Raw genomic sequence first — 27,817 nt, 5'->3', positions numbered from 1 at the left:
AGCTTCAGAGGACGCCAATCCTTTTGTTCTTGCAGACTTCTCTAGAAACACTCAATAAAGCCATTGCTGGATTTGTAGTGATGTCTGAAGAAATGGAAAAGGTGTACAACAGCTTCCTCAACAACCAGGTTCCTTCTCTATGGTCCAACACAGCCTACCCTTCCCTGAAGCCACTAGGATCATGGGTCAAGGACCTTATTTTGAGAACTGCATTTGTTGATGTAAGAAACTACACCTCTCAGAGGGAATAGCACATTTGTCCCTAAAGTCCCTAGGAAGCTCTGGCTAACAATCGTAGAAGGGTCATCTGAGCCCAGAGAAGCAAACTTCCAAATGAGCATTCCTTTGAAAGTCTTATGCTGATTATAATGTCACTTTCCCTAGCCAGCCCATTCTTGGAGTTTTCACCATAGTGCATGGAATCCTGCTGGGAAATACAGAAGCTATTTGACATGATTCCAAACAGCCAGATGTGCCTTTGTTGCCCTCTCCCTCTCATCTGTGCTAGTACTTATCAGATTCTGCTATCATGCTGGGAGGTGAGGAGAAGGGACAGGCCAGGCAGTACAATGGGATGGTCATAACTCAGGACCAGCTTAGCGTCTGCTTCCTGGGAGGCCTCCAAAATGTCACTCTGACTTAGATGACAAACTCTAGCTCAGAAATAAAGTGCCTTGTGATATCACGTCTCTCCTTCAGCTGTGGCTCAAAAGAGGACAGCCTAAGTCCTTCTGGATCTCCGGTTTCTTCTTTCCTCAAGGATTCCTAACAGGTACTGGTGCTTTCTCTAGAAAAATCCCACAGGTAATGTTGTGCTTTGTTACAGACAGGGTTTCTAGGAGCTGGAGACATAGCACAGGTGCTGAGGACCTAACAGCGAAGCTACCGCATAAAGAGCAGTCCAACAAAGCCTTGCTCTTCCTTGATGACTGGGGGGAAAGGGTGGCAGAAAGAGCAGATGTCCCCCCAGCTGGCAACCTGCCTCCTGCCCCTTGAAGATTATTCAAGTGTGGGCAGTGCTACATACATGAACACAAGCTTGTGACTCAGTTTTCCATGTGACCCATGCTCAAGGCCACCACCTGCACTCTACCTGCACAGGCCCCAGCTCTGAGCAGCCTTCTTCCCTCTAAAACATACCCTTAATGTCCCTCCATCAGTTCTTGAGAAATCTAGCTAGAGAGTCCTAGAGGATCCAGGCTTTGGGGCTACTAGATATTAACAGCCTGCCCTTAATTTGTCTCATTCTTAATCCCTAATATACATTCCAAGCTGGACAAAATCCTACAGCTGGGAACTTTGGCCCTGAAACTTCCTTTGTGGGAAGACAGTTCACTTCAGAATTGGCCTTCTTTCCTCTTCTTCCCAGGCATGGCCAGCACTTGTACATCTCTTGGGTCCTCACCTAACATAACCCACAGGTTTCCAGTCTCTCTGAAATAATTCCAAGTAGAGTGTCAATAGTTGGGTGTTCCTTAGAGAGGAAGTTCTCTGGTGCTAGGCCAGCCTGGTTGGGTGAGGGGTGCAGTGTGTGTGGAGTAGCAATGTTGTTTGGAGGACCCAGCTTTCTGGTTTTCATATGTACAGGAACTCTTCAAAACCATGCTCGGAAATACAGTTTGCCCATTGATGAGCTGAGTTTCAAGTACAGCGTGGTTCCTGCCTACCGGGATCAAGCTGCAGTGACAGAAGCTGCCAAGACGGTGCAGTTTGGACAAGAGCTGCCCATGGACCTAGAGGTATTGTCCACCAGATATTATACCAAAGAAGTTTCTGTCCCACAGTCATTCAAGAGTTTAGCCAACTCCCCTTGCCCTACTCCACTACCACCATTGGCAGGAGAAGGAGGGAAGCACAGTAGTCACACTCTAAGAGAAGCTCCCCAGCTAGCAATGACTGCAGGGAGCTACATAAATTTGGTCTGATTTATAGAAACATTTTTCCAAGCAACACTGTTTCATTTCTTTAGATACCTACAGTAACTTTATCCATCTTTAAGGCAATAGAGCAAAACATTAAAAACAAGGGTTTCAGAATCAAGGAAGCTTGCATTTGACTCTCCTGACTCACTCTCCACCTCTGTGTGCTGGAGCAATTGCTAACAGCTCTGCACCTCAGTATTCTCATCTGTAAAATGGAGTTGATAGCACCAACCTCAGAGCTAAGTGCAGTATAAATGAACATCAGTCAAAGCATGTGACCAGCACATGGTACAATAAGTTACTAGTATTATTAGGGGATCAATTATTTGTCTATGTCATCCATTTGGCTGCCTCCCAGTGGAATCAGTAAGCTAACTTTACACATTCTCTAAGTATAATGGTGTTAGATAACTATCAGGAATGCACTTGGAAGCAGTGTAGACAGCTGAATGACACAGTTCACTTCTCTAGTGCATTGGTACTCAGTGTGCAGTCTCGGCAAACTTGGTAGAAATGCAAATTCCCTGACCTGATTCCAGACTTGCTGAACCAGAAACTCTGGGCTGGGACTCAGAAATCTATATTTTATCAACCCCTACAGGGTGTGCTGAGCCCACTAAAGCCTAAAGGTGTCCCAGGCCCACATCAGAAACAATTGACACTGCTGGAGGGAAAAAAAAAATACCCACATAAAAGCCATCACCAGAATCTCCCGAGATGCTCTGTGCCTGGCATGCTCTCTCTGCCACAGGGGCCGACTGACAGGAAGGGGTTTCAAGTGACCCCCAGGGCCTCTGTCTCTCCACCCCACCCATCCTGTGCACTGAGCCATGACAGTACCTTAGAATGCCTGAAATCTCTGGGGGCCTCAGATGGTCTAGCTGGCCGATCTCTTGGTTCACCCAGCTGACATCTGAAAAAGACAGCCAGGGAACGTGTTCAGAGAGTTCTACTTCTGTTACAAACAGGCAGGACTACTATCAGCCCATTTGCCACCTTTGTACCATTTAGGAAAAGGTACTCCTCTGGGTGCAAGCCCACTGAGGTAGCTCCTGCATGTGGCTTGGCAAGTAGGTGGCAAGGTGGTTTTCAAGCAAATCTGCACAAATTGCCATAGCAACCCCCAAACAGAAGCTCCATCCCACCCTGCTGGACCCAAGAAACAAAGTTCAGGACACCAAAAAGCAAAGACCAGGCAAAAGGAATGTATTCACTCTGCAGTGTGTTACATGTTGCCCAAACTGCTTAATCCTTTGATTGTAGGTGTGGGGCTCCAATTATCCAAAAGTTCAGCCCCAGAATTAGCCACATTCACAGTGTTTGAGGAAGGATGGCATAGGTCCACCTGTGGAAACATCCAGACATGGGACACTAAAGAGCAAGATCTCTCTCTCTCTCTCTCTCTCTCTCTCTCTCTCTCTCTCCTTTCTCTCTCTAATACTAAAAAGTAAGCATGATTTTTTTTTTGGTACTGTGGATCAAACTCAGGACCTTGCACTTACAAGGCAGGGCGTCAGAACCACTGAGCTAAATCCCCAGCCTGTAAGCATGATTTTTAATGAAAAGAAAAAAAAAAAAAGAAAGGAACTTTCTGAGGCTCTCTGTCAATATTAATTATTCCAGATGTATAATCTGCCTTCTAGGAGAGCAAAAGGCATTCTGATCCTGGAAAGACTTCACTAAGAATAACATGATAATCCCAGCCCTCTTATCCCATCCACCTTCCAAGAGAAAGGAAACATCATTACACCATGGTATCAGATAGTCTGAAGCCCACCTACAATGAGTGCTTCCCCTATTGGACATCCTGGCAGGGTGTGAAAAGTAGGAGATTTAGTGTCAGACCAAGACCTCTCAGAGCCTTGGGGTGCCTCTCTCTAAAATGTAATAACTGTGATTTTAAAATGGTTTGAGAACTACCTGATAAGGTTGTGAGACAGAGGACATGGTCCAAACTGCTTCTCCCTTTCTCCTCCTCTGACCTTTTAACTTGTGTCTTTCAGTTGCCCTCTCCAGAGGACGGCGTCCTTGTTCATGGGATGTTCATGGATGCTTCTCGGTGGGATGACAAGGATATGGTCATAGAAGACGCACTGCCTGGGCAGATGAATCCCATGCTGCCTGTGGTGCATTTTGAACCACAACAAAACTACGAGCCAGGCCCAACACTGTACCACTCCCCACTCTATAAAACAGGGGCCCGGGCAGGAACACTCTCAACCACAGGTAAGGACGCTGTTAAGAAAACAGTAATGACCAAACAAAAACTTCACTGAGGCCCAAATGTACTAAGGGAGTTCTTGGGCCAATTAATCATTCAAATTTATAAATGCTGTGAATTGTATTTGTTCTGAGTGTAGGTTGATGTTATATAGTTAATGCTTGTTTCTGTTGAAGTTCATGAGGAGAAAATAGTTTAAAAAGCAGAAACTTGCAGTTTCAAAATGGCAGACTGACTAGACACTAAAATGTTTCTCTCACCAAATCCATTTTGACTCATCAAAGAAGAGATTTTAAAATAAACTAGTAAATGGAAAACTATGCTGCAAAACTCTAAGTGGACCTGAAACAGAGGTAGAGCCCTAAAAAAAGAAATGGGATAGAAAGAAAACCATCTCAACAGATAGGCTGAGAGACAGCTAAAGAATAAACTGATAAAAATCCCCCAAAGTGATGCAGGGAAGGGTGACACTGTGGAAAGAGCAGAACCTCCAACATTTACCTAGTAAGTACCCAGAAGGAGACAGTGAGAATAGAGGAGAGGGAATATTTGCCAAAAATAAAAGGTGATAGCTAGTTTCCCAAGATTAAAGAAACATTTGAGTCCTGGATTAAGAGATATCACAAAATGGTAGGGATAATTTTTGAAATAGTACTGTCTCATACAGTAATCAGAAAGGAATGTGTTGATGTTTGTAAAGTGCTTAGGGTAGTACCCGACATATAGTAAACACTATGTACATACACACATACACACATATATACATACATACATACATACATAGTAATACATAGTAAATACTACCTAAGTAAATCACAAGCAGTCATGGTGAAAACTCAGTAGACCAGTAAGGTAGGCAGGTGAATTCCTTATCCTAGTGATAAAGAATCTTATCACTGACATAGAAACAACAATCTGTTAGAAGCACCTGAACCCTGACTCTGCTTCTTCCCCAGATGTGGATGTGAACTTATGGGTGAGAGGATTAGAGAACTATGAAATATTTCACTTTGAGGATGAAGACTGTTTAAATTTGTCCTAAATGGTCATGATCAAAGTTCTAGCCCAGCACTTTGGCCTTCTAGAGTATGGGAAAGGCAGACATAAGTGGTCGGCATCACTGGTCAGTCGCACCAGCAAGGAACTCTGGGTGGCTGTGGGAGCTGCGCTACGTGAAAAGTATTTCCACAGCAGAGGATGTCCTGGTCTTTGCCCACTAAACCACATTCAGTTTAAGACATTGATGATATCAATTCAATAATTTTAAAATGCAACCAACTTCATACTTAGTGATGACATATTAGATGCTCTGATTAAAATCAAAACAATACCACATTGGTTACTCTAGTTCCTGCAATTCAGTACGATACAGAAAGCCCTAGCCAAATTAATAAGACAAGAAAATGAAGTGAGATGTAAGAATTTGAAGAGACAGAATCATTTGCCAACATAATTGATTCCATGGAAAGCCCAAAATAATCCACAGAAAATCTTTTAGAAATAATAGAAGTCCAGCAAGACTGACTGATATGTAAAAATTAACAGAATTCCAGTATCCCATCAAAAAAAATAGAAGTTAAAGTGAAATAAAAGATTCCACTCCAACAAAAACAAAATTGATCATACTTGGGTTAAATCTGACAAAGAAGGGCATGATCTTTTTGGAAGACTTTATAAAATAAAGTCAGACTTGAATACATGGAGGAGCTATATCATGTTCATAAGGGGGGAGGATTCAATATGGTAAAGACTCTAGTTTCCTCCCAGATTAATATCCAAATTCAAAATATCCTCAATAAAACAAATATAATTTTGATGGAATTTATTACTCTGACACATGAAATAAAAAAAGAAAAATATTTTTAAAGAAAATAAAGTAGAAGAATCTAATTCTAACAAATGTCAAAATACTAGAATTAAAATGATGCTACACTGGCATAAGACAAAACAAATCGATCCAGTGCACCACAGAGAGTGCAGAAATACCCTGTGCACATATGGGAACTTGACATAACAGCAACATCATTTACAACTGATTGGGAATGGAGACATTATGCTACAAATTGTGCTACTCAACTAAATTCTTATCTCACACTATATAAAGAGATTAAATGACAGGTGGATTCTATAGACTTAATCATCAGTAAGATTTTAAATAATTAGCTACCAATGAACTATTAAGTAATAATCATGATGGCTGCTAATATCCCGCCCCCAAATTAGACATAGTATGTTTCTTGATGGAGGTACATACAACCTATGAAATGGTTTTGCCAAAAAACTCAAACTTGTGTGGGATCACACTTTTAAAGTTAAACACCCCTTTATATAGGGTAGAGCAATGTGCTTACAATCACCACAAACTCAGAGCTAGCCATGGTAGTGCATGCCTGTAATCCCAGAGATTGGGAGGCTGAGGCAGGAGGATTGCTGTGAGCTCAAGGCTAGCCTGGGCTACATAGTGAGTTCAAGGCCAACCTGAACTACGTAATAAGACCTTGTATCAAATAAATAAATAAACAAACAAACAAACAAACAAACCACACAAATGCTGTCACCAAAATCCAGACTGGGAAACTTAATAAGAACAATAACCTGATTGTTTCAACAAATATGTTACATGGGGTGGCAAAAGAAGTGGGGTGGGGAGGATCTACCACTTCAAACAGGTTTAAGAGACACATCATTGTTGCAACATACATACCTTATTTGAATTCTGACTCAAACAAACTAACTCTTAATTGTATGTATATGATACCTATACTATTTTTACATATGTATATATGCATATATAGATATATCTGTATATAATACACACATACACACCAATTAGGGAAATTCAATCAGTGACTACATTTTTGTTATTAAAGAATTATTAATATCTTAGCTATGATAGTGGTACTGTGCTTATGTTTTAAGAGTCATGATTTAGAGATACATACTGTAATATTGTATGTAGTCTAGTACATGCTCAAAATAATATGGAAAGAGTATAGAAGAGCATGGGTGACAAGGTCAGGAGCAAAAGCTTAGATTGTATCTATGATGTTTGGATTTTTTCACAGAAAAATCTGTTCAAATGTTAACAGCAAGTCTAGATCATAGATCACTGCATTCTTAAAATTTCTCAATACATTTTTAAGTTGAAAATTACAGAATGATGCTGATTTTAAAATTAATTAAACTAACATATGTCTAAGTCTCTTATTGGTTGTATCAGTGTAAATGTAATTAAAGCAGGCAGTTTTCACATTATTACAAGTTCACGGAGGCCTGCATTATTCTCAGATGGAAAACATGTTCCCTCACTGATGAAAATAAAATAAAAGCAACACACATGCATATAAAAAATGTTCTCTCACTGAGGTATAGCCCCATCCACCTGGAGGCTGGCCAGCTGGGACTAGTGACAGGCCTTCGTCCTTTCTAGAGGCAGTAAGCTTATCTTTGGCCTGGCTTGACAGTTCTAAAGCCTCCAAGGGTCTGAGATACTGTATACCAAGCACCAGCGGCCCTTCTAGGCCAGACATAGTCTTTATTTCCACACCTTGTCACACATGCACACAGTTACCCACAACTTCCTTTCAATGTCACAGTCCACCTTTAATTTCTGTAACCATGATCCATGGGCACAGCATCCATATGCTTGCTTTAACCGCCGGTTTTGCAGCAACTTTGGCATAGGGCCTCTGACATCAGCCTTCAGGACTTCTATTCAAACAGTCACATGTGTGAGCAAGCCACAAAAATACCAATCCCAACTATCCACTCCTTGGAGACAGTTACTCTCTGACTGCTGAGTCATCTCAGCACTCTACAATGAACTGTACAATGAACGCCTCAGAAAGCAGAGGTGAGATCCAGAGACAGAATTCTGTACTGCACCTCAATCATTTCTGGCCAAGAGCAAGTTGACTGCTTAAATCCACCTAGGGAGGTGCTGTTTATGGCCCACATACTTCTCCAGACTTAGAGGAGGCCTCGTGTAGTCCCTGGCACTGACTGCTTGAGGAGAGTGCATGCTTTTGGCTGGCCCCCAGGGAAGCCTGGAAAAGGGGGAAAGAAGGTTGCAAGAAGGGACTTAGCTTGGGTCTTTCCCAAGCATGGGCTAAATTCCAGGCCCCCAGAAATTCAGTAAATCCATATAAAAACTTTCCGGGATTGCTTTCCTAACAGTTTAGATGCAGGAATTGGCTTGTCATTCAGGGAATGGAATACAAAGGCAAGGAGATGGAGGTATCAGTATTCTCTGCTTGGGACTGCCTTCCCTGATATTGACACAGATTGGGGCTCCTGTGAAGGCAGTGCCAGAAGTAGCAAATCCAGGAGCCCAGGTACTTATGGCAGCAGAATAGACCAAAGAAAGAATGATGGAAGGATGGACAGGTGGACTAATGAATGAATGGATGCCCAACATACCACTGCATGCCCCGGAGTTGCCCGGAAAGCTCAGGCTTGGATCCTAACCCATCACTCCTAGAGTCAGACTAGAGAAAACTGGAAGCACAATTCATAGTAATACCAAACCTAAACTGGACAGATATAAAAGGACCATTGGCTTAAAAATCTTCACTTTTTAAAGCTTAAGACTGGAATCTATAGAGAACTATTTGCCATGTCTTTAGAGACAGTCAGATCTGGAACCCAAGAGATCTTAATTCTCAATATCCTGTCTCTTTGAAACAGAGGTTATTCTTCAACTAACAGTTTTTTCCTCATATTCTTACTTAATTAGGCCACTCAACCAACTTCGTGGTGACTGTCCTCTTACCATCTAAGAGGTCCAAAGACTACTGGATTGCCAAGGGATCTGCTCTGCTGTGCCAGCTAAATGAGTGAAAAGGGGTCACCTCAGCCCAGAGATCCTCTCTGATGTGGGTGGGGGTGGGGCTGACTAATGTATGTGTGAGCAAACATTGCTACATCTGATTTGACTGAAGGACAGTAAGTGTGGTTATGTCTCTTTATTATCTAAAATAAAGTGTTGGAGTTCCGCTTTCTGTGGGTAATCCAAGCTCTGATGTAGAGGCAGACAGTGGGTTCTGCATCCATCTATTAGACCCACTCCCCCGCCCCATATGAGTGTCAGGTGGCTTCCCATCAGTAACCTCCTGGGACTCCTGAGAACAGTCAGGACTTACCTCACCACCTACACAGACTCCGTTCCTTTTTACACTTGTATTAAAGGCCGGGTGTGACTGTTAATCATGATATATGAAATTTGAATACATTAAGAAACACTTAGCAAGGGCTGGGGATTTAGCTCAGTGGCACCGTGCCTGCCTTGCGAACACAAGGTCCTGAGTTCGATCCCTGGTACTTCAAAAAAAAAAGAAAGAAAAAGAAAAGAAAAGAAACACTTAGAAGATTGGTTCTGGGTATGTCTGTGGATGTTTGACATGTAGGCCAGCAACCTAAGGGGGAAAGACCCATCCCAGATGTGGGTGGTTCCAACAAATAGGCTTGTAGCCTGGACAGAATAAAAAGGGAAAGACAAAAGTGTGCCTGTTTTGGAAGAGCGCCAGTCTTCGCCACCACCTTTGGACACTAGTCTCCAGTTTCTTTAGCTTTCCAATGCAGACTCACATCATCAACTCTCCAGTGAACTTCGAGGCCTTCAGTCTTGGAATGGTGCTACATCTTTGATCTTTCTTGTTCTGTGGCTTCCATCTTCTTAAGCTGAGCAGCTACTGAATCCTCTGGCTCTCCAGTGCACTGATGGCCATTGTGGATTCTCCCACCTCTGATCCTGTAAGCCTGCCTAATAAATCCCCTTGCGTAAGTAGACATATATATTCCACTGATTCTGTTCCTGTAGAGAAGCTAACACACCCAGCAAGCACTTAAGTCACATGGCCCCAAATGCTTCTGTTTCTAGACCAGACCAAGGCTGTTAGAGCCCATTGTATGGGAGACTGATACAGTGATCAAAGCTGGTAGGGCAAAGCAGCAGGATAAGGTCTTGACCATAGCTCCAGATACGCACTCTCTGGAGCTACAGTACAACGCCTGGAAGAATCTGTTTCCATGAAAAAGCATGTTGGTCCTGCCCTAGGGCAGAATTTTCCCCTTTCATTTTATGAGCTGTGTGAAAACTGTGCAAAAAAGCAGTTGTTGGGCCAATGCTAATATCAAGCAGGCACTGCAACAAACCATTTTGTGTCAGTCCTATCAACAAGAGTCTGCTTGCCTCCTGGGCCATAATATAGCCCAAGAAATCAGGAGACCACCCAGCTAAGATGTGAGCCACTGGAGAAAGCCACACCACTCTGTTACAAAGAGTCGCAGGAATGGGATCAACTACAGGGATCCTTCTTTCCCATCTAAACTCTGCCTTCCCACCTTTATCTCTGTATCTATTAAGGTTAAAAGGAAGTTACAGAGAAGCATGGAGCACTACTACCAATGAGAGTTCAGTGCACAAATCAGAAACTACTCTTGATGTTTCAAGCAGAAATAGGTGCTAGTAAAGGCACAGGAATGGCTGCAGCTGTAGAAGCCAAAGGATCAACATCAGGCACCATAGCAGCTATAATCTGAGATCAGAAAGCTCCAGGAAACTGCCAACCTCACACCTATTCCACACCTGTGAAGCAGTGACTAGAAAGTGGGCCGCAGAGCTTGGCTGCTGCACAAACTCATGTCTGCTGGGGCCTGCATGTAACTGGCCACCACTGCTGAAATAAAAGGTGCTTTCCCCATTTCTGCATTCCAGTAGTCACTAAGTGTATCTCACATAGGAGAATATAATCAAAGCAGCAAGGAAGTCTGGGAGTTTTTAGCTCTCCTACCCCTGAAGTACCAGGGGTATAGAAAAGAACAAAGGTGGTATCATGGATCCTGAGTGCCATCACACTATTCTCAGTAAGACCAAAGAGACCTCCTGGGACCCAGAAATCACTGGGAATGAGTTCACAAGAAAGCCCAGGAAAGGAAAAGAAGCCAGAGCAACCAACTCATAGATTATGCATTCAAGAATACGCTAAGCTAAATTGGCCTCGCCTGGGTCCTGGACAGCCCTGATGGAGTTTTATTGTCTACTGAGAGGCAGCCTTGACACAGATGGGAGACTGATTTGGAACCAGGGTGGGATGGGTGGGGGGATCAAAGTTCCCATTTCAGACATAACCAGGCAGTTCTACAGTAACTTACTTTACGTAGATCCTTTGTAAGATTTTATAAGACATAGCCAATAAACATGTAAATAATAAATAACAAGGCAGGAATGGGCAGTTTGGAAATCACTTTCTTAACCAACATCTCTGATCCATTCCCCCAATCTCCAGATGTTGGTGAGACTCACATGTTACAGACAAAGTGCCTGTTGGAGCACAGGGAGCACTGGGCACACCTTGCTCACCAGACCTTGAATAGAGATGCACAGAACACAAGATCCAAGGCCTACTGACTGCCCTGTGTCCAGAAAAGAAGCAGGAAGGAGAAGCAGGTCAGGACATGGGAGGGAGGAAGTGACAGTGTTCAGGGCATGAGAGCAAGAGTCGTTTGCCCCACATATATGTTTCATGAAAAAGGTCTACACAAAAAAGGTATTTATTTTTATACAATTCACTTACGATTTACTATTTTCATAGAAATCATTACATTACAAAACTATACACCCCTCCCCAACACTATTGGACAACCCAAGTCATTCCACACTAAGAGAAGAATCACCAATGGGTTTCTTCCTCAAAGTCGCTTCTCCTAAGGTGGGGATATCAAGGCCAGAGCCAGAGTATGGAGTATAGGAATTACCACCCTTCAAGTTCAAAAGGTCAGGATCTTGGCCAGTTCCTACAGTTGTTAAAGTAGGGATGTCTGTGTTTGGAAAGCCAGTACTAGAACCCAAAGCACGGGAGTCCAGAGAGAGAGGCAGGCACTGCTGGCCACATCCGGCTGTGATGAACATGTCCATGACAAAGGAGCCACAACTCGGCAGAGACAAACCTGTCCAGGACAGGGATTTGTGGGGCCACAGCACTAAGAGGCAAGAGAAAAACAGAGCCTCAAAGCACAACAGAAGCCACCACACAATCTGAGGCCCCCGAGTGCCCACAGCTTCATCTCCCCACCTTTAACGACACAAGTGGATATTAATACATTAGTAGGCTTCCTGTGTCTTTGGGCTTCTTTGGTTTCTTTGGTTATTGCTACCAAATTTAAGAGAGAAGACATGAGATGAGCAGGTTTGGTTCTTGGCTCAAGGATTACGAAAAGTTTTGGTGTAAAAAGGTCCAGCTCAGAGGTCAGTAATCATTAGCCTCTAGGCACTCTGAGACAGGGACCCTCCTCCTCCTCTCTGGCCACCACAGAGCAAAGCCAGTTCAAGAGGATTCTTCCCTGGGCCTCTGCCTCTCTCACTTGCTGACAGTTCAGGTCTGTGAATGCCATGCAGAGGGCCCATGTCCTCAAGCTCACCTGGTCCTTTCAGCTGAAATATAAAATGCCCAACCCCATGGTCACCTTAAAAGGGGCTCAGGTTGAAAAAGTACTGAATTTATTATTCAATTGATGAACAATGGTTGGGGAGCCACCCCAGGACGTGGACACCAACAGGAGCTGTTCCTATTGTCCTACTGCCAGCTTCTCAATTAAAAATGCAAAGCAGAGTCACTGCGCCTAATCAGCCCGCACCCCAGCAGCAATCCACTGGACACACCCCACCCACACCCCCACCCTTCTCCTCTGTACAGCCACCTGGTTCCACACTACAAAGACGCAGAGGACACTGGACCACCAGACCACCGTACTGGGTAAGTTGGAGTCATCTTCACCTCCCATAAGGACTGAGACTATCTTCAGGGGAAGGGCAGCTGGTACCTGCAATACAACTCTGCAGAGTTCAACCCTACAGGAGGACAGGGAGCTCAACTTGGGACTTGCAGCCAGAAATCTGCCTAAATCTCACGGGTCTGTGACTAGCTTGCTGAGACTCATTGACTTATATCTGCACATTGCAACCCACATTGTCTACTGTGACAGCAGAGACATACCCTGAAAGAGGCCCTTCATCTGCATGGTTATTTTTTATTCCCAAAATTAGTTTTATTATTTTGGGTTTTTTCTCTTTTCTTTTCTTTTGCTCCTCTTATCTTTAACTTTTTTCCCCTACTCTTTGCAAATATTTGTTTTTCTCTCCTTTTTTTCTTTTCTTTTCTTCTCTTCTTTCTTTTCTCTTCCCTTTCTCTCTTACACTCACTCTCTTGTTCTCCCACATTGTTCATCTTCCCTTTTTGTCCCTGTTTTGGTCCTCATTCGGAGTTCTTCTTTATTTTCCTATTATTCTCTTTTTCCTTCTCACCTGTGTCCTCTGACCACACTGCTAACCTTCCCCTATCCTTCTTCCCATCTATCCCTCCCTCCCCAACCCCTTCTAACTCCCCATCTCAAATGGAAAAGTTGTTATATTGAAGAGTTTATTCACTATATGTTGGGTTGGTCCTCGATCTTGATTTAATTCACACAGCTAAAGGTGATAGATTAATAACTACCACAAATTGTCATTTTCAAAAATGTACTTGATGTAATCGTGTTGCTGATTGTATCACTTGGGCTAAGGTATTGGTATTGATCTAGTCAATGAACCTTCCTAGTATAAGGAAAATGAGATAGTCTTAGGGTCATTAGAGACTCAAAACTTAAAGACCAGCTATATCTGTAAGACACCTCTGAGAAGCAGTCATTCCATAAGGATTCTAATTACAAGCAACAAAGATACCTACAATAAGCAATTTCAAACAATCAACCCAGGAGTTAAACCAAAGACAGTACCAAAACCAAAAATGAGAAGACATTTAAGCAAGGCACAAACTCAGACTTCCAGCCCACCAAGGGTAAATCCTGGGGGAAATGAGATGGAAAAGTCCCATAACCAACCACCCGGATAGCCTGAACTGAGAGCACAGGAAGTAACAAAACACATGAATGAGGCTTTAGAAAAATTCAAAGCAGAAATAATCTCCCAGATAACTGCAGAGATGGTGAGCAGAGTGAAAGACATGATTAGAGGATCTAGAACAGAAACAGATAAAAAAATAGATGAGCTCAGAGACATGTTGGAAGCCATGAATACCAAGCATAAGAAAGAAATGGAAACCATGATCGCCCAACATAAGAAAGAAATGGGATCCATGAAACAGATTCAAACAGATATTCAGGAGATCAAAAGCTCCATTGAAAGTATCCACAGCAGATTAAGGGAATCTGAAGATAGAATATCAGATATCGAAAACAGGATCACGGTTAGAGACCATGAAAATAGAGATTTCTTAAAAATAGTAAGGGACCACGAGAAATCAATCCAACAACTTCTAGACGATTCAACATAAGACGATAGGAGTCCATGAAAAAACAGGAGAAAGCACAACTGACATAAAAAAACTGTTCACAGAAGTAATAGTGGAAAATTTCCCAGGCAGAGGTAGAGAATTGGACATACAGATAAATGAGGCATATAGAACTCCAACTAGCCATGATCAAAAAAAATCTACATCTAGACATATAATAGTCAAGATCCCAGAAACCCAACAGAAAAACAAAATCCTACAAGCAATTAGAGAAAAGAAACTAATCACCTACATAGGAAACTTCATCAGAATCACAGCAGACTTCTCAACACAAACCCTCAAATCAAGGAGAGCCTGGAGTGAAATATTTCAAGTCCTAAAAGAAAATAATACACTGTTGTATCCTGCAAAATTATCTTTCAAAATTGATGGGGAAATTAGATACTTCCACAACAAAGAACACCTGAGAAATTTCATGAACACCAAACCAGCACTACAAGCAATTCTAAACAATATCCTAGAAAAAAGCAATGAAGGTCACAACTCCATGAGGCCCAACAGAGGGAAGCCACCAGGCAAGGTAAGACACTAAAGGGAAAGGGGGAAAAAATAAGAAATAAAAGAGCCAACAAAAGTAAAACATCATGACAAGGATAAATCAATATCTATCAATTATAACCATCAATGTTAATGGCCTCAATTCACCAGTCAAAAGAAATAGACTGGCAGAATGGATTAAGAAACAATATCCAACAATATGCTGTATACAAGAAACACACCTAACTCAAAAAGAAACTCATAGACTGAAAGTAAAAGGATGGAAAACAGTTCTCCACGCCACAGGAACCCAGAAGAAAGCAGGGGTAGCAATCTTATTTTCAGACAAAGTAGATTTCAAACCAAAACTAATTAAGAGAGACAAAGATGGTCAGTACATCCTCCTGAAGGGAACAATCCAAGAGGAAGAGATGACAATCCTAAATATATATGCACCAAATACAAATGCCCCCAACTATACAAAACAAATATTAATAGACATGAAAAACCAAATAAACACTAACACAATTGTAGTGGGGGGACCTCAATACCCCACTATCACAAATAGACAGATCATCTAGACAAAAAGTTAACAAGGAAATTCTAGAACTGAACCAAGCTACTGAACAAATGAACTTAATAGGTGTTTACACAGTGTTCCACCCCACAAAATCAAAATACACATTCTTTTCAGCTGCACACGGGTCATTCTCCAGAATAGACCACATGCTAGCTCATAGGACATATCTAAGTAAATGTAAAAGAACTGAAGTTACCCCCTGTATATTATCAGACCATAGTGAAATAAAATTGGAGATCAATAACATAAGAAACCACAAAACCCCAACAAACACATGGAAACTGAATAACACCCTCTTGAACAACCAATGGGTCACAGAAGTAATTAAGAAAATAAACAGTTTCTACAAGTAAATGAAAACGCCAGTACAACATACAGGAATATATGGAACACAATGAAAGCAGTTCTAGGAGGGAAATTCATAGCAGTGAATGCCCATATTAGGAAAACAGAGAAAACTCAGATAAATAACCTAATGCAGAACTTCAAGCTCCTAGAAAAAGAAGAGCATAAGGAATCCAAAGCTCATACAAGAGAGGAAATTATAAAGATTAGGGCAGAAATCAATGCAATGGAGACTCAGAGAACAATACAAAAAATCAATGAATCAAAGAGTTGGTTTTTTGAAAGAATAAATAAAATCGATAAACCTTTAGCCAACCTTAGCAAAAAAAGGAAAGAAAAGGCACACATACATGCAATTAAGAATGAAAAAGGTGAAGTCACAACAGATCCAACAGGAATCCAGAGGATCATCAATACCTACTTTGAGAACCTCTACTCCAATAAAATGGAAAACACAGAAGAAATGGACAGATTCCTAGATACATACGAACTGCCAAAGTTAAATCAAGAAGATATAGAAATTCTAAACACCCCAATTACAATGAGTGAAATTGAAAATGTGATAAAATATTTACCAACAAAGAAAAGCCCAGGTCTGGATGGCTTCACTGCTGAATTTTACAAGACAATTAAAGAAGAACTAATGCCATTACTCTTTAAACTTATCAAGGTAATTGAAAGGGAAGCAATAATTCCAAATTCACTCCTGGAAGCAAGTGTTACTTTGATTCCAAAACCAGGGAAAGACCCAACCCAAAAAGAGAACTACAGACCAATCTCCCTAATGAACATAGATGCAAAAATCCTCAACAAGATGCTGGCAAACAGAATATAGAGGGTCATCAAGAAGATCATACACCCTGACCAAGTCGGATTTATCCCAGGGATGCAAGGATGATTCAACATCCGTAAATCAATAAATGTAATACACCATATTAACAGAGTCAAGGACAAAAACCATATGATCATCTCAATAGATGCAGAAAAAGCATTCGACAAAATCCAGCACCCATTCATGATAAAAACCCTACAGAAAATTGAAATAGAAGGTCTTTATCTCAACCTGATTAAGGGTACCTATGAAAAATCAACAGCCAACATCATACTAAATGGTCAAAAACTGAAACTTTCACACTAAAATCAGGAACAAGACAAGGATGTCCACTATCACCACTCTTGTTCAATATAGTTCTTGAAACATTAGCCACAGCAATTAGAAAAGAGAAAGAAATAAAAGGAATAAAGATAGGAAAAGAAGAAGTGAAACTGTCATTATTTGCTGATGATATGATACTTTACATAGAAGACCCAAAAAGCTCCGCCAAAAGACTTCTACACTTAATTCACAGATTCAGTAGAGTAGCTGGATACAAGGTCAACACTCAAAAAACAATAGCCTTCCTGTACACAAATAACAGACTCACTGAGAGAGAAATTAGGGAAACAATTCCTTTTGCAATAGCATCCAAAAAAATGAAATATCTAGGAATCAATCTAACAAAGGAAGCAAAAGACCTCTACACTGAAAACTATAGCACTCTGAAAAAAGAGATCAAAGAGGATACAAGAAAATGGAAAGACATCGCTTGCCCCTGGGCAGGAAGAATCAATATAGTGAAAATGGCCATACTTCCAGAACTACTATATAGATTCAATGCAATGCCAATTGAAATTCCAACAATATACTTCACAGAACTAGAGAAAACAATCCAAAAATTCATTTGGAACCATAAGAGACCTAGAATAGCTAAAGCAATTCTAAGCAACAGAGACATGGCTGGGGGTATCACAGTCCCCAACTTGAAATTATACTACAAACTACTGTGATAAAATCAGCATGGTACTGGCAAAGGAACAGACCTGAGGATCAGTGGAATCGATTAGAAGATGCAGAGACAACTCCAGATATGCTCAGCCACCTCATCTTTAACAAAGGAGCCAACCACCCTCATTGGAGGAAAGATAGCCTATTTAATAAATGGTGTTGAAAAAACTGGATTTCAACCTGTCAAAGATTGAAACTAGACCCATACCTATCACCATGCACTAAACTAAGATTGAAGTGGATTAAAGATCTAAATATTAAGACAGAAACACTAAACTTGCTGGAAGATAAGTTGGGTAGAACTCTTGAAGACACTGGCATGGAAAAGACTTCATGAACAAAACCTCAGCAGCACAGGAACTAGCAGAAAGAATCAACAACTGGGATCTCATCTTATTAAAAAGCTTCTGCATTGCAAAAGAAACCACCAACAGAGCTAACAGACAACCTACAATATGGGGAAAAAATTTTAGCAGCTGTACCTCAGACAAAGGACTACTATCTAGAATATGTAAAGAAGTGAAAAAAATCAGACCCCCCAAATTCAAAGACCCCATTCAAAAATGGGCATCTGAAATGAACAGACATTTCTCAGACAAGGAAGTAAAAGCAGCAAACAAATATATGAAAAAATGTTCAACATCACTCGTCATTCGAGAGATGCAGATGAACACAACACTGAGATTCCACCTCACCCCAGAAAGAATGGCTGCTATCAAGAAATCAACAAATAAAAAATGCTGGCGGGGTTGTGGGGAGAAAGGAACCCTTCTCCATTGCTGGTGGGAGTGCAGACTGGTGAAACCACTGTGGAAGTCAGTATGGCGATACCTCAAAGAACTAGGACTAGAGGTCCCATTTGACCCAGCTATTCCTCTACTGGGTATCTTCCCAAAAGAATTAAAAGAATCATACCACAGTGATATATGTGCACCCATGTTCATAGCGCCACAGTTTGTAATAGCTAAAGCTTGGAAGCAGCCCAAGTGCCCATCAACTGGAAACTGGATAAAGAAAATGTGGGTTTTTTATAAAATGGAGTACTACTCAGCCATAAAGAACAAAAAACTAGAGTCATTTATAGCTAAATGGATGCATATCGAGGCCATACTCTTAAGTGAAATAAATAGGACACACATGTGTAAACACCGAATAGTTTCACTAGTGTGAGAGACTGATAGTGTAAACAAGGGTTAAAATAATTAAAATGAATAATTGATCCTTTGAAATAGGAAAAAAGGTCCAAAGATGAAGGAGTGAAGGGATGGGAAGGGGAAAGGAAAAGAGGGAAAGGAAAAACTATGAGGAAAGAAAAAGAAATGGAAATGAAATCTATGTAAATAGGGAAGGGCGGAGGAGGTGAAGGGTGCCAGGTAATGGGGAAAAAAAAATAAGAACCAAGATACATCATGTTCAGGTACAAACACCCAATGATAAACGTAAATAAATTGTATACCTAAAATGTACCAATAAAAGAACTAATAAAAAAAATGCAAAGCAGCCAGGGATTTTAGCTCAGTGGTTCTGCCGCCCACCTCGCAAGTGAAAGGATCTGAGTTCGATCCCTGGTACCAAAAAAAAATAAAACCTGAAATAAAAATGCAAAGCACATGGGAGTTCTGCTTCAATGCTTTCAATGGCTCCCTACTTTCCTAAGCATAAAGCTCTCAGTCACTGCTCTCTCTGTTTACCTCTCTAGACCATCTTGCCCTACTATTGCTTCACTTCCCAGCCTCCAGCCAGAATTGCTTTATCCTGGTTGTTTTAACATAATCATTCCCTCCCCATCAGGCGTGCACGCTGTGCCCTGTGCTGCCAGCTCCTCCTCTTCCCTCTTCGGTTGTTCATTTGCCATCTGTTAAGCACCTATGCAGAAACTGAATCTCTGCATTTACTGATCCAGCTCACAAAGCTCTATTCATCAGGCTGTATTCTGTCTGTCTTCTAGGTAGTATCAGCCAAAAGGATGCTTCCTCAAGGAGGCTCTTGTTGACCCCAGTCATAACCTCTAACCCACAGATACACAATACAAGAACACACATACCCATAGCACCTACACTTCTCTTACAGATTAACTAGTCAAAATCTGACTTCCTCACCAACTGAGCTTCATGAAGGTAGGGCCAATGTCTTTCTGACTCATCCCACAGACACAGTATGCAACATCACAGCAGACACATAGGACGAACTCAATAAACTTAGATTGTATTTAATTGAATCCTAGATCCCAGCCTCTCTGGTATAGCTCCTCCAGTAGACTTGAGCCCTGTAGACCCAGGCTCTGCCATAAGTTCCTTATCCACCCCCTCTTCCTCTTTGAGAGCACAAATTCTGTGGTTCCCCATCTTCCAGTAAATACATCCATTCCTACAGAGTTCTGAAAAGCTATTAAATTCTCCCACATCTTCAGTGGAAAACAAAGTTCTTTGCAACCTTCAATTCTACCTCATTCTATTTTTAAGAGATCTGTCCACATTCCCACATTTGTTCTTTAATCAGTATAAACATTTAGCTTTTGGGCCGGGGATTTAGCTCAGTGGTTCTGCCACCTGCCTTGCAAGCGCAAGGTCCCAAGTTCAATCCCCAGTACCCACCCCACCCCACCCCAAAAAAAACAGGCCTGGCTCTGCCCAAGTGCTTCACCTCTCCTCCAGGTGGACCCACAAGTCACTGAACTGCCTGAGACACTACCTCTGATGCAGGCACCTCAGCTTCTTCCGGAACTTCTGCTCCTCCCTACCCAGTAGGTTGGCACTTCTAGGCAAGGACACCTGGCGAGGCAGCTGGGAGGGCACCACAGACACAGATTCTGGTGCCAAGGCTTCTGGACCGACACTTCCGGGTCAAAGATGGGGGATGAGGTGTGTTGGGAAAAGGGCCTTTCACTCCTCTCTCTGTTAGCAGGAGTGGACAGTGGAAGCATTTGGGGAGCATCACACAACATTACTCCCTCCCAGCTCTTACAGCCCACAACTTTAAGAGAGCCAGATAACCCGAAAGTGCGAGCCTGCCAAGGAGGACAATAGTTACCTGGTTCTCAAAGCCACTTCGGAATTGATCACTTTCACGCCTGTTTCTCCCTCACATATCCTCACTGCATTCTCTCCAAATCCCCTAGCTTTGGGGATAAAGATCTAAGATTATTTTTAAACTGCATATAATTATTGCACTTTCCCAATGAAAGGTCAGCACCGTCTACAAAGTCACTGAAGATTATAACATTTAAAGAAAAGTGAGGAATGTTTAGATGTCATTTGCTTTGAAAAAATTTTGGGTTTTTTGTTTTGTTTTTTGGTACCGGGGATCGAACTGGGGTCCTTGTGCTTGCGAGGCAGGCAGCAAAACCACTGAGCTAAATCCCTGGCCCTGAAAAAAATTTTTAAGTGGACCTTAACTGTGATACTCCTTCTGTACCCTTTGAGGACTCTATTCAGAAAGAGTCTCTCTGGTGTTGGCAGCCCCTCCATCCCCAGGTGAAGTCTTCACAGGACTGGCTTTTAACCACCTCACCCCAGGCCTGCCCTTAAAACATCCTTCCCAAAGGGAACATGTTTTCACAAATTATGAGAAACTCAAATTTGCTTCTAGGTCTCCCTAACTGTGACTCTTTCAGTGAAAAAAGAAGTTTCTACAATAGAGGTTTTGTCAAGGGTTTGGTGTGGAGAGGAAGGGTACAGTAAGAGAAGAATTCAGCCACTAGGGGTCAGTCTCATTGCCTCCTCTGCGGGCAGTGAGGGCCTTGAAACTCATCATCTGCCTGAGGAAGCAGTGGATGTGCCTGCCATGTTTGGGACTTTCCTGCTCCAGTTCGGTGCAGGCAACCAACATATGTAAGAACTGTTACTCTGATTCGGCCTTGTTCAATCATCTGCCTGCCAGAAGCCAACCACAGTTCTGAACTACAACCGGACAGAACCTGACAAGTCAGTTACTATAATGGTCCTATGTGAGGAAGAGAAGAGAGATAAAAAAAAAGCAAAAAGGAGAAAGACCTAGGATAAGCAACTGTATAAAAGAATGGAATCCTCAAGAGGTAAAGGAAAAATAAAATACCCCTACTCTGAACCTGAAGCTGAGGACCCCAGAAACATAAAGTCACAGCTAGAAGGTTTCTGGAGTACAAGAGCTACTACACTCACTACCGTCTCCAGAGCCCAGCATAATGCCTAGCACATAACTGTAACAGCACTTAGATAAACCCCTTCATCACTCCAACAAAGAAACTGGGGCCCCCAGAAGGAGGGTACCCTACCTAAGGCTCCCCAAGATTCAGGTGGCCTCATAGAAGATTCAGGGGGAAATGATCAGACAACACCCATGCCCAGGCCCTGTGCTCAAGCACAGACTACATCTTGACATCCTTGGCCTCCATATACCCCAAACAGGCCCTAGTACACAGTAAGCACTCAAGAAAAGCCTGTTGCTCTGACTTAGCAAAGAGCATAGCCTTGAACTCACTAGAGCTGTGCTCTATGAAGCAGTGGATCTCTGCAGTGGGACAAATCACAGCTTTCTTTTCAACTCACAACAGACAGAAGACTTCAAGCCATTTATTTAAAAAAAGTCAAGGCCAAGGCTTGAAGACCAAGTTAATGACCCTCTCCTCTATAGTAGTGGAGGGAAAGACTAAGAACAAATTAGCTTCACTCTTCCTGGGTTTTTTCCTTTTATTTATGAGCTCAGGGGTGATGAGGAATCATAACGACCACTTTATAATTGAGAAAAATGAAGAGCAAGAAATTAAACGGACTTTCCTGAGGTCCCAACAAGTATTCAGTGCCTTTTTTTTAGTACTGGGGATTAAACTCATGATCTTATGCTTGTAAGGCAGGCAGCAGAACCACTAAGGTAAATTCCCTGCTTCAGTGCCATTTTTAAATAACATTCATTGTCAAGATTTTTGTCATGACATAAAGCTAATCCAATCTCATTATAAAAACATAGAGAATTATAGGTTAGTGTCCCTGTAATCTCTAGGACGGTATCTATACACGTACTCTAGCTTGGATTCTTTAAGGGTCCCTGAAGCATTAGGAGTGGCCACTTTTCTGCCAGGAACAGAAAATTCCAGCTGTAGAACAAAAGCCGATCCATCCCAAGACTTCTGGGCTAGCTTGAGCTTGTATTCCAGATTACTGTTAGTCTTGACCATCAGCTTGACTATAGTAAGAGACATCTGGAGAGGCGACTGGGATGTGAATTTCATCTATGGGTTATTGTCGCCAAAGCCCAACATAATCCCTGGCAGAGGAAAGCTGGGAGAATCCTGGCTCCTGGGAAGACTGGCTCAGGAAAAGCACATTTCCAGGCTGACTGCAGTGAGGGAAAGGAGAGGAGTTGGCGGGAGATGATGTGAGGTGGAGGTGAGCCTTCTGGGGAGGGCACCTAGAGATGGGCCGCCATGGGGCACACAGCATGACGGCCCTTCTATCAGAAAGGTAGACAGACTACTCTCACCATTGTGGAGGCTCTGCCAGGAGAGGGTGCTAGTGACCACCAATCTAGGAGCAGGGGTGAGAGGAACGGAGAGGGCATTAAGGGCTGAAGTGTGCCAACCCCCTATTCATATATTGAAGCCCCATTGCCTACTACTTCACAACGTGACTATTTGGAAGCAGAGCCTTTAAAGAGATGTGTCAGTTAAAATGAGGCCACTAGGATAGTGCCCGATCCAGTGTGACTAATATCTTATGAGAAGAGGAAGAGAGAGCAAGGCCATTTTCTCCATTTTCATGTAGAAAAAACCATTCAAAGAGAGAAAAGATGCTGCCTGCAAGCCAAGGAGAGAAGCCTCAGAAAAAAACAAACCTGTAGACACCTTCACCTTGTCCACAGCCTCCAGGCATAGTTTAAACCACCCAGTCTGTGGCATTTTGCAAGCAGCCCAAGATGATCAACACAAGCAGGAGGGAAAGACCACTCTGCCCACTGGACCTGGGCACAGGGTGGAAGTGCAGCTGGGAGGCCAGCATGGGGCCCTGCTGAGGAGGGGAATTTGGGCCTCCTGAGTTCTCTACAGAGGGCCCCACAGGGGCAGGCGATGGTTCTGCATAAAAATGAGACCCAAGCTATGTGTGACGGCGCAGCCTGCAGTCCCGGCACTCTGGGAGACTGAGGCAAGAGGATAGCAAGTTTGAGCCCAACCTGGGCAGCTCAGTGACTTAGTGAGAGGAGTCAAAATAAAAAGTAAATAAATAAAAGGGCTAGGAATGTGGCTCAGTGTGAAAACCCTGGGCTCAATTCCCAGTACTGAGAGGGCAGGGGAGACAGAGATGAACACAGACACAGTCCTTGGGAGGAGGAAACAGCTCAGAGAAAGAGAAGGAGTTTTACTTCTTGCCCCAAAAGATGCCAGGCAAGCACTCCTCGAACTTCCAGCTCCTCTTTTTCACCAGTTATGGCCTGATTCACCATTCCACCACCCCAAAACTTCTGAAATGCTTAGGTCAAAGGAAACTGAGTATTTAAGCCTAAAGACCCTTCCCGGGGCCCCCAGGTACCCCCAGGACCCAGGCAACCTTCCCTGCACTGTTCTTTCCTCCATAAACACTGCTGAGAAAGAGGCCCCCAGCCACCCTGCCTGACACAGCCCCGGCCACACCAGCTCCAGCTGAGGGTTTGTCCAGTGACCAGTTCTCCCAGGCCCCTGGAGCCACCCTGGCACCCGGGCAGCCCTGTAGGGGGTCTCACTCCCCTCACAGATCCCCAGTAGGGCAGAAACAGGAAGGTTACTTGCTGATGGGTCGTCCAGCGGAGGTATGTTCCACCTCATAGCCTTTGCACAGCAACACATCCAGCACTGTGTGGTTGCCCATAAAGTGACCTGCAGTAAGCAAAACAAGCAGAAAGGCTGCAGCTCTCAGGACCACAAAACCCAGGCCCAGAACAAGAAATTCCCCAGACCACCCCTTCCCATCTTCCCAGCCCAGTACAGCTCTAGAGAGCTGCTGGAATCAAGCCAGGCAGGGCAGGATAAGCAGGATTTCGGAGATGAGGACACTGAAGATCAGAACAGTGCACTGAGATGCCTGGAGCCACACAGCCAAGGGAAGAGGGTGCCTAGACATCAAATCCCAACCCAGCAGACATGACATGCGAGCAGGATCCTAAAGGATGGGGGCCACTCTGGGGAGAATAAGGGAGTTCCCAAATATGAGGAGGAATGCAGGTGTGCTCTCAGGAAGACTGAGGGAGCAGCTAGTGCTCATCATTGCTTTCTAGGAAAAGCTCAGCCCCTGGTGTGAGATCTGCCCTTCCTCCAGGTCTCTAGAGGACAAGCCCACTGTCATCTCAGGTGCCACAAACAGGGACCCCAGGAGCCTGCAGTAGCACCACAAATAGCAGGGAGGCCACCAGAAGGAGCGCAGAGAACTTGGCCCCTGGTTTCACTATGCACAGAAGGGAGTGTCCACAGGTCAGGACTCGTGAAGGATTCATGGCTCTCCGCCTGGTGTTTCTTAGCAACCACTGTGTCCCAGGCCCACCTCTCACTCAAGACCTTGCCTTGAGGGCCAAGGATTTAGCTCAGTGGTTCTGTCGCCTGCCTCGCAAGAGCAAGGACCCGAGTTCAATCTCCCGTACCAAAAAAAAAAGCTTCCCTTGAGAGGAACAAGAGTCCCCACCCTGAGTGGAGAAGCTTGGCAAAACCAGTCCCTTCCATCCAGCCCTCTCCTCTCTGCACCACAGACACGATTCTAACCAGAAACAGATGCCAGTCCGGGGGCACAGCTGTGACCTAGAGGGGAGGGAGTAGGAGGCTAAGGCCACCAGCAAGGTAACCCCTGGCAAGCCAGAAGCCCAAAAGTCAGCATGAGCTGATTTAAGATGGACAGCTAAGTAAGAAAAATAGTCCTGTCTTTCACCACTCATAGCAGGGTATTTATTTATTCAAGAATAAGGGGAGGGCATTGAGGACAAGTGGATACAGTTCCCACAGAGCACCTCTGGCTTCAGTTTCTCTCCTACTCCAAAAGTGAGCTCCATTTCCCATCTCCTCACTTTGTCTCCCGACCCCCATGAAAAAAGTTGCTGTTTCATTTTGAAGCTCCGAGCTTTCAGTTGTTGGTTATCCTCATTTTGGGATTAACATTTACCAACCACACAATTTTTTTTAAATTCCAAACTGCCAAGGGTAAAGGTTTGAACAGTTGTTCCCTTTGCTCAAATCTACCTTATAAGGCACAAGAGGAAAGAAGCCCCAGGAAAGTAACGTGACCCTAGAAGGAGCCATCCTGAGTCCGGCTGACACCAGGGTTCCCAGGGCTGTGAGACTTCTACCAGGACTACAGCAGCACAATAAATTGTCCCCTTAGGATCAGGAAAGCCCAGGTGTCACATGTCACCCTGCCATCTGCCAAGCACAATCACATCCCAAGGGCCTGCTCTCCGAACAGCTCAGATCAAACTATGCAGCCCAGCCTCCACCAGCAGAACATTTCCCCTCCACCCAGTACCTCAGTATGTGACACTGTACATAGGGGAGCTTTCGAGAGAACAACTGAGGAGGCAGGGAAGGCAGAGTCTGAGACTGGCCCCCTTGGCCCCAGCATCTCCCACATGTCAGGCACCCATGTCCCTTTCACCCATGCAGACCAGGATGGGACACTGGGACAAAGCACCAGCTCCGTTACCTAAAGTTCCCACCAGCCATGGTCAGGGTCCCTTGCAGGCAAGGCCTCAGCTGACCACTTTGTCAGAGAAAGCCTTTGGGGGAGACAGGCTAGACATGAGCACAGCGCAATGACACATACAGAGCACAATGCAGACACGCACATGAGACAAACCAAGGGGGAGACTACTCGGCCCAGGTGCTGCGGGAGGCAGAAGCTGCGGGTTTGTGGTGAAACTCTTCAATGAGTAAGATGTAGAAGCCAAGGTCCTCTTTGTTAAACAACAGCTTTTATTTAAATCTAACTCACAGAAAATAAAATTCATCTTTTTAAAGTGTACAAGTCACTGATTTTTAGTATATTAAAAGTTGTATAATCATCATTGTTATTTCAAAACATTTTCATCACTCCCAAAAAGGAAACTGTACCCATTAGCAATCATTCCCTACTGCTCCTTCCCGCTGCCTTCAACTACTAATGTACTTTCTGTCTCTAAAGATTTGCTTGTTTGGAATATTTTATATGCATATTCTCATTCAATATGTGGAATTTCCAGTTGGCTTTTTCCACTTAGGACAATGTTTTCTAAGTGTATCCGTGTCATAACATTCATCAGTACTTGTTGGCTTTGTATGGCCTAATATTATCCACTGTGTGGACAGACTATCTTTTATTTATCCATTTGTCAGTTGATGGACGCTGAGGCTATAATGCATAACACTGCTAGGAACATTTGTGTTTGAGTTTGTATTCAGGTATGTTTTCCATTTTCCTGGGTGTCTATCTGAGAATCAAAATCCTGAGTCAAACAGTAGCTCTATATTTAATTTAGAAAACTGCCCAACAGCTTTTCAACACGGCTGCCCCACTTTCCATTCCACACAGCAATGTAACAAGGTGCTTATTTCTCCACATCTTTGACTAAACTTGTTACTATCCACCTTTCACCTAGAGTTATAGCAAACAAGCCTGTAATGGTTGTACACTAAAATGAACTACCACAAACTGGGTAATTTATAATCAATAGGGATCTATTTCTCACAGTTCTGGAGGTAGGAAGGTCCAAGATCATGGCTAGGCATCCAGGGTCTGGCAAGGGCCTTCCTGCTGCCTTCTCACAGGGCAAAAGAGGTGAATGCTGTCTTCTCTCGTGGTGGAAGTCAGAAGGGCAAAAACAGGACCTAAGCTAGCACTCACTCTCTGGGCCATAAGGCACCAATCTACTCATGAAGATTGACTCCTCATAGCTTAATCACTTATAAAAAGGCCCCACCTCTTAATACTACCATAATGGAGATTAAAAGTTTCCACACAGGTATTTTGGGAGACAATCAGACCATAGCAAAACAAGGCCCAACTGAGCCAAATTAACATAAAACTGTACACTATAAATAGTCTTGTATCAATTTATGACAGGAAAATATTCTGAGAAATGAGTCCTTAGGTAATTTCATTATGATGCCTATAAGGTAGTACATGACAGAGTGTCCCA

The 27,817-nt window shown here is 43.2% G+C and overlaps 2 protein-coding genes and 1 long non-coding RNA gene across 13 annotated transcripts in view; 1 reads left to right on the top strand and 2 right to left on the bottom strand.

The window, feature by feature from the left end:
• Positions 1-10,150, top strand: part of Dnah6 (dynein axonemal heavy chain 6) — a 243,015-nt gene extending 232,865 nt beyond the window's left edge. For 2 of the 6 annotated variants that reach the window (XM_087204323.1, XM_087204324.1), the window contains 5 exons: positions 36-221; positions 700-772; positions 1,588-1,739; positions 3,926-4,148; positions 8,879-10,150. In XM_087204323.1, coding sequence (XP_087060449.1) covers positions 36-221; positions 700-772; positions 1,588-1,739; positions 3,926-4,148; positions 8,879-8,982 — 738 coding nt within the window. In that variant the 3' untranslated portion in view covers positions 8,983-10,150. The remainder of the gene's footprint in view (positions 1-35; positions 222-699; positions 773-1,587; positions 1,740-3,925; positions 4,149-8,878) is intronic. The other 4 variants (XM_087204320.1, XM_087204321.1, XM_087204322.1 and 1 more) reach the window with 3 other exon arrangements.
• Positions 1-27,817, bottom strand: part of LOC110349097 (uncharacterized) — a 127,892-nt gene that overhangs the window by 35,587 nt on the left and 64,488 nt on the right. Inside the window, exon 3 of one of the 6 annotated variants that reach the window (XR_015448541.1) lies at positions 2,763-2,835. The exons of the other annotated variants lie outside the window; for them this stretch is intronic. This is a non-coding gene — a long non-coding RNA (uncharacterized LOC110349097). The remainder of the gene's footprint in view (positions 1-2,762; positions 2,836-27,817) is intronic. 6 annotated transcript variants of the gene reach the window in all.
• Positions 11,515-27,817, bottom strand: part of Trabd2a (TraB domain containing 2A) — a 28,855-nt gene continuing 12,552 nt past the window's right edge. The window contains 5 exon segments of the mRNA XM_013072083.3: positions 11,515-12,032; positions 12,035-12,123; positions 20,360-20,543; positions 20,546-20,610; positions 24,449-24,566. Of these exon segments, the coding sequence (XP_012927537.2) occupies positions 11,947-12,032; positions 12,035-12,123; positions 20,360-20,543; positions 20,546-20,610; positions 24,449-24,566 (542 nt within the window). The 3' untranslated portion in view covers positions 11,515-11,946.

This window comes from Heterocephalus glaber, unplaced genomic scaffold (genome assembly GCF_053883595.1).
Source record: "Heterocephalus glaber isolate CG9 unplaced genomic scaffold, H.glaber_assembly_v1.0 deba00000470, whole genome shotgun sequence".
NCBI lineage: Eukaryota > Metazoa > Chordata > Mammalia > Rodentia > Bathyergidae > Heterocephalus > Heterocephalus glaber.
Note: the sequence above shows the minus strand (reverse complement) of the source record. Positions and strands in the feature narration are given on the sequence as shown.